We start from the raw sequence: 12,751 nt of genomic DNA, 5'->3' as shown, positions 1-12,751 counted from the left end.
CCAACCTAAATGCCAAAAAGGAAAAAAAAATTTTCTTGTTCTGTTCTGTCTAATACAACTATGATGAGACTGCAATGGGTATTCCTATCCATTCACACTTTCTGGAGAATGGGAAAGAAACTGGAAGGGGCAAATTTTATCCTTATCCAGCAGCAGACTCAGTGAAAAAACCTCAAAACTGAAAAAACCTCAGAATTCCTCTAGGGGAAGAGACAGGAAGAGGATGCAGCCCAATTCCTTCTGATAGGCCATGAAGTTGCAGTGTCTAGCATGCAGTGTGTACATAGTGGCAAATTCTCAGAACAAACTACAGTGACCCAGGGAAATGTTTTTGGGAAACCATGCCATCAGCACTTTTGTTTACCCTTCATGGTTTCCTTTTCTTTTTTATTGTTTTTAAGGGTTCTGCTGGTGGACTTTTTATATCTTTGTTACGGCAAGAAAATATGGAAATTCAGATTTTAATCATAACAAAAGAATCCTGAAGACAACTGTGCTATAATTCAAAGGTTAGAAGGAACTTCAACAGTGCAAACTGAGCATTCACTGTATTTCTGAAAGAATCTTAAGTAGTTCATTATACTATCTGTGAATCCTAGCTGTCAGACATTTACTTAGGAATAATTTAAATTGCCTGCTGAAAATTATGTACTGTAACTTCCTTCTCTTCCCTTGCAGAGAAAGAAGTATGTCTTTCAATAATGCCTCTACAGCACTATGTGCTTCCAAAACATCCTTATATTGTAAAATAGTCAGAAATGATACCTATATGAAAGAACAAAAAGTCATATTTGAACTTCTGATATATGGCCCAGAAATTTAAATTAGACTACAACTTCAAAATGAGTCTTTGCAGACAAGCAAACAGTAAGTGTTCAAACACACACCAGAAAATCAATTTCTCTAACATTTTGTGCCAAACAACTTCTAATTTGCTCATATCTACTTTGAAGTCACAATACCGGCTGCTCTTTTGAAAATTACTACGAAGTACATCATGTAAGAGACTTCTAACAAAATGATTTATAGTTCTTAATTCCTGCCCCTTCCTTTACGCCAAACAAACAAGGAAAGGTTTGCTGAACCAATAACGATACTGGCAAAGACATAGAATTGTGAAGACAATTCTACCATAAGCGGTGCAAATAAAGAACTAAAGAGATACTTGTTACGGGAATGAAAGAAAACTACTGTCTGCTTTTTGAAATTACAGAGAACATCCTGAAGATGCTAGTAAGTATTTGAGTATTTTGAAAATGAAGTCAAAATGAGTATTCACTTTGCAGAACCAAAGCCTCGGGATTTGAGAGCTACTCACTGTTGTTGTCAGTTAATTGCCTGAGGTACATATCCCTTTGGAAAAGTATAAACCATAAATAAGTGATACTAAGAATTAAATTTACAAATAATACATGGTGAGATAACTATGGAAAACTCCGCTTCAGTTTATTAAATACACTTTCAAGGTCATGAAAGATCTTATTTTGAGGTAAGTATTAGTAAAATCAAATACTAGCTTAATTCAACCCCTGTATTAAAATACCCTTGTTTGACATGTATCTGTGCAAGGAAAATGATTATTTAGTGATAATAGTAAGGTAAGTATAATAAGTATACACTCTTACTATAAATGTATATATAATATACAATATCTAATAGATTATAATAGATATAAATAAATAGAGAAAAATAAATAACTTGTTACCCACAAGCACTTCAATTTGTGAACTTGCCACTGTATTTTAATATGTGGAGATCACTTGATATCTAATATTTGGGGATCTTCTACATGTTATCAGTGTAACAATGCAGGTAGTCTTTTATTATTTTAAGGAATTAATTAGAAAATCTGTTGCTGATCTCACCTGTAATCAGACTCTTAGCAGTGCTCTGTGATTTCTGCATTTCATTTGATTTGAAAGTGAGGTCTTCCTGCATAATCTTCAGCTCTTGATTGGTAACAGATGAAATTTGTTTCATATGATTCAGATTCTGTGTATTACCAACAACAATAACAACATGCTGTATTTTTGAAACAACAAGTGGTAACTGGACAAGTAAGAAACTCTCCTGTCCTATGACATTGTTATTTGCCTTTTCTGCTACAAAGACTTAGAATACTGGAAATAATCTGAAGTGATTTAAATGTGAATGATTTTCATTCTGCTAACTTCTGATAAAAGATGTATTGACAGACCAGCACAGATGAAAACAAAACGCAGCAAATATAAACTGTGCTGCCATATAGGTCTATTGTAAAGTAAGTGATGGTGCCTAAAATATATCTTATGGTGTACTGTATTGAAGTAGGAAGAAGACAATTAAAATAATCATAGAATCAAAATATTACTCAGGTGAAAGTTTTCCATAACATAAAAAAATCCATGGGAGTTAAGAACATAAAAAGAAGTCTTGAAAGTGAAAAAAAGGGCAGACTGTAAATGGGAACAGTTTCTGAACTGTTGCATTATTAATATATAATATTTATATTAAATATTATACAGCAGGGCATTTCAGACATACCTTTAGTATATCAGAGACACAACTGGAATATTTTTTTAGTTACATAACACTAGTGACAGAATACCCATGAGCTGAGATTTGCAAACTTTGGATAAACAAAATATTGCAGTAGTTTTATCTGCAGTATTTGGAAATGTTTATCATTATAGATGTTAGTTACAACAGAGATGAAGAATTATAGAAATTATGCAAATATTTCTTTGTTCTTGTCACAATATTACATACTATTCAAAACTCTTCCCCCAGAAAAAAAAGAGAAATTAAACAAATCCTTTTTTTAACTACAGCTGCACATGGCTTAATGTTTGATCATTTTAAGAGACTATTATGTAGATAAATATAAACATATAAAACCAATCATCCTTCTTTATCCAGCCACTCTCCTGTTCTGTGTGTCTAAACTCCTAGCTTGCTAAAGGTGGATGGAAATGCTTACCCTGCTGGTAAGCTCCAGGAGCGCAACAACGTTGGCTTCTATTTGGGCCTTTCGTTCCAATTCCTGACTCTTCACATCCTCAAACGTCTCAAGAAAATCTAGAGATTAACAAACACAAAAAAGAAAGCTCTTACTTGAGTGGTTGAAATGTTGTTTCCAGTCAAAACTTCGTATTAAATTGCTAAGCAGTACAGTTTCAGATAAGAGACCTTGAAACTTGTCAACTTACGGGCTGGAATGAAAATGAGAAGAATTATTCCAGTTACACATTGGACACAAGGCCACCACCTTCTTGTGTTTAGGTGAGGGTTGCCACCCAATAGGAAAGAAATTTCATCCCCACTATTTCTGATGCTTTTCTAAATGCTTGTCCCAGCAGTTGTTGGTCCTCATTTTTCTGCAAGCTATCAACATGGGCTAAACAAAAGAAACAGGTAACTTTATTATGTCCAATGGCCTGGACTAAATGCCAAACACTGCTGAAGACTTGAGACCTGGTATCACCTCTTCCCTTCTGTATTATTTCCCTTAGCTACAAGTCTAATTTATGTTCATTTTAGTAATTGTCCAACTGAATCTGACAACACAGTTGTAATGGTGGTAGGCACTCTGTATCTGTGTTCTAGGAATACCACATTGTATTTCTGGTGACAGAGATATTCTAAAATGAAACATCCTGGACACATCACATGGAAGTTAGAAGCCAACAAGATGCTGCCCAGAGCTCTAAGTTACGATAATTTCTTTCTTGCTGGGTCTCCTCTTGAAACATGGCTTATACACACAAGAGCACTTGGGAACCATAAGAGTTTGCACACTTTTTATCTGGATAAAAACTGGAGAAGTCCTTGTTTGGGCAAGAAGGATTTGACAGTGATTGAAAAGCATTTTCACACATTTATAAATATGAAACAATAAAACTAATATACAAAATATCCACAGATATGAATGTAATTCTATAAAAGTGAGTCTGCAACAGTGAAATTAGGACCTCAGAACTGTAGCTGTATAATTTGACTAGTGTTTTTCTCCTTTGGCATTCTGGACTTTTTATGTGCTTTTTGTTTCAAACCTTTGAATTTATTTAGAAACATTAAGCAAGGTCCATATTTACATCTCATCGCACTGCTTTTTTGCAAGCAACTTATTTTTTCATTACACTTGTCTGATTGATCTTGTTTCATTTGAATGCTGTGTATTTCACAGACTCATAAAAAATCTTGAATGCAAGAGACTGCAAGAGCTCATCTAATTAATTCACTTGCTCCAGGACAAAACCAGTTATATGTCAGTAATTCAGATAGTTGTCCATATTCTTCACGCACACAGCTCCTGATAGATACTCTACAATTCTGGACAATCTATTTCAACACTTGGTAAATGTTATTGTTACGAAGTTTTTACTAATATCCAACCAGAAATCTTTCTGCAGCTAGTGGTATATTACTCCTTTTCTATCCTCCTCATATATACAGAAATAAATTATTCAGTTACTATTTGAAACAGCCTTTTTACACATTTGACAACTGTCATAAATTTTCTAAAATAAAAGACTCATTCTTTCATATTTCCTTGCAGGTCATGCTTTCTGCATATCCCCATCAGTTTTCTTCAGGACTGACAGCCCCTTTCTTTATGTGCAGAACTAGAAACAATACAACCATCTGAAGTATTTGATGCACAGGAAAAAACATTACTTCGGATGTCTAACAACTGACACTCCAATGTATACCTACTGTTGTGGCATTTTCCATGTTAGTCTGATACTGCTCAGCTTTGTCTTTCACTCTCTGAGCCACACCACAGAGCTGTACCTAATGAACTGCTCCCTACTCTGCATTTTTGCTGTTGATTACTCTTGAGTGCAGAAACTTACACTTAGTCCTTTTCAAACTTTTTTGTAATTAATTTCTAACATAAGAAAATTACACTAAATTCTAACCATGTCTCCAACGCGATTTCAGCTTTTCTGATGGAACATTTTCTGTGAAACTATTCTCTAAGATGCTTTCTCCCATCATCCAACTGATTAAGAAAAATACTGACTAACCTGAACATCCAGCAGACTGCAAAACTCTACGCAATACATCCTTTCATTTTGGCATTGAATCTTTCACAATTAATAATTTTTTAACTGAATGCACAATATAGGTTAAAAATGGACAATATTGGCCTAGCTTGCTTCTAGAAACACCACAAGACAGCAGAAGATGTACTGAAGTTAAAGTACACATCATCTGCTACACCTTCCTTATTCTGCAGTGGTTTTCTGTCAAAAAAAGGAAAAAAGATGTTTGTATTCGACACATCAATACTAGTGTTATTCATACTCCTGTTCCTGTAACATTTACATATTGTTTGCTTGCTTAGTTTTTCCAAATTATTTCTGCAAATTGATACTAATCCGACTGGTATGTATTTAATTGTCCCCTCTTCTTCTACACAGGCACCATATTTGCTCTTTTCCCATCCTTAAGACTCCTGTATGTTCCCCCAAATCTCTCAGCTCTCAGGTCCCCCAAATTACTAACTGGTCCAGAACTGTATCAATAACCTCTGATGAAGGGTAGAAGCAGAACCAAAACCCAAAAAGTGAAGCCCTGCTGACATCATCTGTATCAATACTGAAAACCCAGATCAAGGGAGCTTTTGTCTTTTTGCTTCTCAGGAAACCTGGAATTTGAAAACACAGAAACTCCCTGAGTTTTGTCTTATTCATCTTCTCTTATTGTCAGCTGAGACCTTTCTTTCAGTATCATGCTAGCCATAAGTTATATAGAACATTTTTAGAGAACACTTAAAAAAAGGTGTTATATCCCTTGAACCTCTATGGCATGTTTACTGACCATTTTCCCTTTTGCTGACCAACTTTTTTTTGTAAGCTGTCTCCTACAGTACTATGTATAAGGTATACTTGAACCCAGTTGTTTTCATCCTCGGTTAGTTTCTACCAAAATCTCTACAACATTGTAACTTTTTAATATGTAACAAGGATTTAGCAACATTCATCTTGAGTAAATAGATATGAGAAGCCTTAATTTTAAAGAATTACATGATATCTATAGTCGTCCATTTTGAAGTTCTGCTTTTAATCACTTAAGCAATTAATTACAGCCTTGCTTTCATGAAATAAAGTTGTGTTCCTAGATCTTTAATGCTTGATGAAAAGCCTTGAAAGACGCTCCAAATGTTTGTGACTGTCCTGTAAGACTTCAATTATCTTGTCCACAGAACAAGACCATAGAACTTTATGCAAAGATCAGCACATCAGTTCTTTGCAGCTATAAATTAACTGTTTTAACAACAAAATGAAACCTGTATTTTAGTGAACTTAGGCCTAATAATATTTATATATATATGTAATATTAAGCTAAATCATATTAGACAACTTACTGTCCATGCTTTCTTCCCTCTTCTTCAATTCCTTGTATTTCCAATTTTCTTCTCCTACAAGAGATGTAACATTAATTTAACTTTATATTGTCTCAGGCCTGGATTCCTTCAGGAAGCAAAATGACTGTTTCAAAAATAAAATTTCTACATGCCTAGGAACCACAGGATACATCCTATTTAATTTAATGTAGTCAGGTCAACTATGTCATATACCTTTTAATATTAAAAAAGAAGATACCTTAATAAATCAGCCTCAATGCAATTTTTAGAACCTTTCAGGTGTTACAATTTCTGATAGATAGGAGTGGGATAAATACTTGGTATGGACAAAGGAAGTTCACAGGGTTTTTCTGAAGTCAAGTGAATTTAAACAATAGAGAACAAATGCTTCTGCGTATTTGGGCACCATGATGAGTTAAAACTTTCTGCAGCCCTGTTTAATATATAAGCCATTTCAACTGCACTTTCACCTATTGCAATGGACTTTCACAGGGATACACGGCTTCAAAGAAACTGATAATCTCAGGGAAATAAACAGGAGAACTGTACAAGCAATGGACTAGGAAAATAAAACACACAGAAAGCTTTCTACAATTAAGTTTGAAAGAACATTTCCATACACCTTCAATATAGTGGTATTAGAAATAAGGAATTATATACATATTCACTCTATCTTTAAATTCGACTACTGATCATAAATAACTCATAATTTATATGTATTAGTAAAGTGGGACACCTGATATATTTGTCACAAGAAGATGAGACAATTCATTTTTTAAAAATAATTTTAAGTTTCAAACATCTAAATTTTTAATTGTCTGCTTTATATTTAACATAATCTTTTAATTTTAAAGAATACAAAGTAAAATAATCAGACAGATACAGATAAAACTGAGCAAGCAAATTTCTCTCTGACTTTTTATTTGTACACCCCTATGCTTTCCTTTTTATCTAGTATATACAAACAATAAGAACACCTGAGGGGCCCTAAGAGACTTTGATTCTGCTTCAGCTTCCTTGCAGCTGTGGCTTTGTTCCTTATTGGACTCTCTCTTTCATTTTGCAAGGCAAGGCTCCAATAGTTAATAACTTAGCCTGTTCTACTCTTAAAAATTCTGGTAATCGTGAGCCATGAAACAGTTACATGATCTGTCAAAGTGTTTAAAGAAAAAAATATTTGAAGACCACAACTTTGAGATGTCTTTATAGTAAGTTTTCTTTAAAATATGCCATTAATGCACATATATCTTAACCTCTCCTGCAATTTATGAAGGATTAAGTCTGTTGCATTTGAATTAATGTTGACTTTGACTGATCATTAAAGTTAACTGCTAATATATAAACCATGTAATAAGTGAGTGAACTATTTACTTATTTAGATTTTTTCAGGCAAAACCTAAAAATAGTTATTTCAACATGATCTGTTTGACTTTTCCCTGCTCAAAAATATTTCTAGCACAGAAATATTTATCCTGAAACATTAAAAAATCCTTAGTTAAAATTTCTTTTTTTTTTTTTTTTTTTAATTTCTATTTCACCTGATATTTACATAAAAAAAACTTTAGAGCTGAATTTTGGGAATACTATGTAATAATGTTTAAATACTGATCCAGAAGTAAAGTGACTAGGGAAGGGGAAAGCACAAGAATTTCAAGGACACACCAAGATGCTGATTTAGAGCTGAGGTATGAATTGCCCTCTGCGATTCTCTCCCCATTCACTAGAGAAGGTGGCATTGGGAGTTTACATTTTTGTGCCTTAAAGAGACTCCTTATGAATATATTTATTCCCTCTGTGTTACACCAATAGGTGTAATTCCCTCTACATTATACCACAAGGTAACTTGATTCTCAGTATTCTGACTGGTTCTGATACGCTGACAGAGAGCATGTGCTTTCTCCTACATATGCTTCAAACTCTCTTCTTCAACAGACTTTTCTAAAACAGTGAAAGACACAGTCCAGCAAGGAATGACTGTGTGTGTAAACTGAACTATAAAATGTGAAAAGCAACTTGCTTCTTACCTTCTGCATTTCTCCAAAGTTAAAATAAAAAACGGTTGCAAGCCAAACAGAAAGGAAAAATTAAAGGACAATAAAGTTTGCAATGATATTATCTGGAAACACAAAAGCTAATAAAACAGTCTTAATAAATATTTGCAAAAAAATAATGAACTATCCATAGAAATATGAAGTATTTTGCCATGCAAAAGATGATAAACAGATTAATGTAGAAATATTCTGTCATGCAGAAGATGATAAACAGATGTCTGAAACATTTGTTTAGAGGCAGATTTTTAGATATTTATTCACCTGGAAGACACTTACAGCCAGATTTTACACTGATTGCCCAAGAAAAGGCATAAAATAAGAAGAACATCAATTCGTTAATTCTATAGAAGTTAAATAACTTCTTATAGAGACTTTCAGAATGCAGGCATATACTTATGAAATTCCTATCTGAACAAGATTTCTTACAATCAAAAGAAGGTTTTTCATTGCATGAATCTTCATTTTATGGAGAACCTTCTACAGCTATTAAGGACTGATGCTCAAACTAAAGTTACTTCCTCCAGAACTGTAACTTCCAGTGCTAGGATAAATTCCCATCCTAAGCACTAGCAGCACGTGTTTGCTGGAAGTCAGTATAAGCTAAGGCCATTCCTGGGCAGCTTACAAACTCTTCTTGCAAAGATCAACCTAAGAAGTTTCAAAGACAGGTAAAAATAATACTGAATTCTGTCTGCTTTACACATTGCTATTAAATATTCTCAATTCCACATTTGCCGACAGTGTAACAGATCATGTAAAATTAATGAAAGCGTTTCTAAATATGAACTTGTTCTGCAGCGCTTCCAGTAAGATACACTTCTATTCTTCAAGCAATATTAAAAATCAAATTGGATGGAATACCAGACAGCTGTCCTATTATTTTATATGGTAATTTTCAATATGAATTTGTTTAATGTTCCACTAAAGGTGGGTACTCCCCATTTCTTATGTCTGAAAAGAACAGGCTGTACTTGGAGACACAGAACTTCTCATGCTGGTGAGTACTGAATGTTTGCATAAGCCTAAAAGTTTTAAGCAACTAATAGGTATAACAGTTTGTTATAGAACAAAGAGATGCAGCTCTGCCTAGTCTGCTACGCCTCTAATCATATTACCTCGATGGTTCTCCAGATCCATATCAAGTCGTTGAATGACCTTTTTAAAATGGTCTATTTTTCCTTTTACTTCTGCCAACCTGACAAATAGATAATGAAAGTCAAGGTTAAAACTGTATTGTAAAATACTTACTTTATTTTAGACAAAACTGCAGAGAGAAGTCAGAATAAAAATAGAAAATCTCTATTTACCAATACCAAAAGAGTATCAGAATGATTCTTGTTATTATAAAAGGTATGTGTAAATCATCTGTCACTTTAGTCCTCTCTCTATTAAATAGAAGTACTGTAGCTCCTTTTTATTAAAAAGCATTTTTTGTTGAGTCATCAGTAATTCTTAACTTACTCAACTAGTCCCTCTGCTGGCTGCTATTCAACTTTGCAGAGGTACAACATGATTGTTAAACTGCAACAAGTAACTGTATTCCTTAAACTGTATTCACTAAAATCCACTAAGAAATTTCCAAATAAAACACTCTGCTACATAATCAATCAAAGTGTGAAATGAAATTACCTTTAATACATTTCTACATAAAATCTCAAATATAAATCTTTGTTATTTTTATCTATTAAAAAATTCTGTTAAGCAATTTATTATCCAATTAAAATGCATTAAAAATTGACCAACAATTTTAGTTGGGAATATTGTTCAAAAGAATTTAAAACTGTTTCTAGGAGATTTTATGAATTATCTCAATTTTTCTTTAAAGAAAGAGAAATCAAAAGGCTCAAAATCAGAAAATACTGTACTGTTTTATCTACCCCTTGATACATACTATTTATTATAAAATTTACTTGACTTCCTGGCAAGTGTTCTGAAAGACCCAATACCCAAGGATCAAGAAGCAATGCCCTTCTACTCTTTAGAATGGAACTTTTGTGACTCTTAGGTTTTAAGAACACATAAACAAACTTCAAAATGTGGCTGCAGCGTAATGCAGGTTCAATTTCACAGCTGTCCCAAAGGAGCAGCTCTTACAAAATCAATGTCTTCTTCAGCCTTAAGCAAGTTTATGTCAGTGCTACTACCAATTCATATTCTCAAGGTGTGTTCATAAGGGATGGAAGTATCCTATTATGCAGACCTAAAGGTTTTACCACTATAAAACTTGTTTACTGGAAACAGAAAAACATCTTCTATTCTTTGTGGAAGGTTAACACTAGTACAGGTTTGAAGATGTGGTGATGTTCTAAAAGTCTATAGAAAGACATGATGGAACACAACTATGTGTCTTTAGGGTGTACATGTAATTTATAGCAACAGTATAATGGGGTTACTCACTGTCTTTCCATGCTTGCAATTTTTTGACTATCATCTTTAACCTATAAAAAAGTTAAACAACTTTAACATATGAAATTAAATCTACAAATGAAAAAAGGAAAATTAAAAAAAATCTAAATTCAAAATACACGGAATCGAAACTTGGCATTTGAAATCACAAATTTGTGACACTGTCCAACAAGAAGTGATATGATTTAAGCGTTATGTCTTCCAAATGTTTAAAACTCATACTTTTAAAAATGAAATACACTTACCATTAGTCATTCAGACCAACAGTCCATAAAGTAGAAATGGGTAGTTACAGTGTAGGCTATTGAAAACTGATCCAATTACTCCTGGACTGGTATACCTGTTCAGCACCCTACAAAGATACTCTCTGGAGTTAATTACAAGAGCTGTTCAACTGGACCAGTTTTCCCAACCAACATGTCTCATGAATTGGAACAAAACCAGCTAAAAAGCTCACTGTGCCAATTTAGTTTTCTTAAAATAATAGAATGGTTTGGGTTAGAAGGGATGTTAAAGATCATCTGTTTCCAACTCACCCTTCCCCCTGCTCCCCAGCCCTGCCATGGGAAGGGATGCCACCCACTAGATCAGGTTGCTCAGGGCACCCATCCAACGTGGCCTTGAACATGTCCAGGGATGGAGCATTCACACGTTCCAGTGCCGCACCACCCCTACAGTAAAGAAAGTCTTCCTAACATCTAATCTAAACCTCTTATCTTTTACTTTAAAATTCCCCCCCATCTTACCACTTTCTGCCTGTGTAAAAAAGTCACTCGGCCTATTTTTTTATAAAGGTAAATACATCTCTTTAGGTACTGGATGTGGCTATAAGGTCCCTCCAGAGCTTTCTCTTTTCCAGGATGAACAGCTCCAACTCTCTCATCCTGTCTTCATAGAAGAGGTGCTCCAGCCCTGGGATTATCTTCACAGCCCTCCTCTGAACCTGCTTCAAAAGGTCTCCAGGTTTTGGCTGAACCAGAAATAGCCCAAACTTCCAATTCATTAACTATTCTTAATTTCAGATTATTTGCGCTGCCTAGAGCATAAATATAGGCAAGATTCAAACTTAAGTATTTTCAATTATTACCACCCCTAAAAACACTGACTTGGAGAATCTTTTACATAACAGCATTTTCTGTTCTTGCCTGGTTTAGTAATCTCTCTCTTTCCTCCTGTGGAGACTCCACGTTCTTATCCTCAGCAATCATTTTATCTCGATGTTCCTTGAGCTCGTGGAGCTTTTCATACATCTGTACAGCTTTCTGTTTCACCCCAGAGTGTGCTATTTCCTGTTGGGAAAAGCAAACACCTACTAGCTATTTTCAGATGGCAAGAGAGCATTGCGGCAAACATGCTTTAGTTAAGCAACACCTACCTATACAAGTGAAGCTTATTTCTTACAAAAAGCACAGAGAAAGTAAAAAGTATTTTATAAAGGACTTTATAAAAAGTAAAATTTATAATCCATATTATCAATATTACATTTACTGGAATAGAATATCCCAATCAGTTACTTCTTGATTTACAAGTTCTTCCTTGGGCCAATTTTCTGAGTAGATTTACTACTTCACAGTTTCTAGGGAATTTCAAACTATATACAATATTCAAAAGGACTGAAAAATGTCTAGTAGTATTTGAAAATTATACTTTCAGACTGTATGTTTCAGCTCACAGATCCTTTTATCCATGGAAGAACCAATATGAAAAAAATCTCCTCAATAACACATTTTTACCCAAAACTGATCAGAAATTATTAGTAGAAACCAGAGAGGCAGATTTGGCATCCCATACTACAGTATGATCCTACAGTATCTGAAAATTTAAGGAAGAGAAATTATAGGTATTTTTTCTTCTTTACAATAGCATTCAGGGAAGGTTAGTACAGAGAGCACTTGTTATCATACATACAGCTCTTAGACTCTCTTCCTCCACATTTAGTGCA

General features: G+C 34.1%; 1 protein-coding gene across 1 annotated transcript in view; it reads right to left on the bottom strand.

Annotated features, from left to right (window-relative positions):
- IFT74 (intraflagellar transport 74) overlaps positions 1–12,751 on the bottom strand; it is a 36,323-nt gene that overhangs the window by 7,728 nt on the left and 15,844 nt on the right. The window contains 7 exon segments of the mRNA XM_017728362.1: positions 1,866–1,992; positions 2,960–3,057; positions 6,353–6,406; positions 9,519–9,598; positions 10,801–10,841; positions 11,955–12,098; positions 12,718–12,751. The exon segment at positions 12,718–12,751 is cut by the window's right edge and continues 12 nt beyond it. Of these exon segments, the coding sequence (XP_017583851.1) occupies positions 1,866–1,992; positions 2,960–3,057; positions 6,353–6,406; positions 9,519–9,598; positions 10,801–10,841; positions 11,955–12,098; positions 12,718–12,751 (578 nt within the window).

This window comes from Corvus brachyrhynchos, unplaced genomic scaffold (genome assembly GCF_000691975.1).
Source record: "Corvus brachyrhynchos isolate BGI_N302 unplaced genomic scaffold, ASM69197v1 scaffold90, whole genome shotgun sequence".
Classification (NCBI taxonomy): Eukaryota; Metazoa; Chordata; class Aves; order Passeriformes; family Corvidae; genus Corvus; species Corvus brachyrhynchos.
The sequence above is the reverse complement of the archived record's forward strand: the minus strand, read 5'-3'. Positions and strand labels throughout refer to the sequence as shown.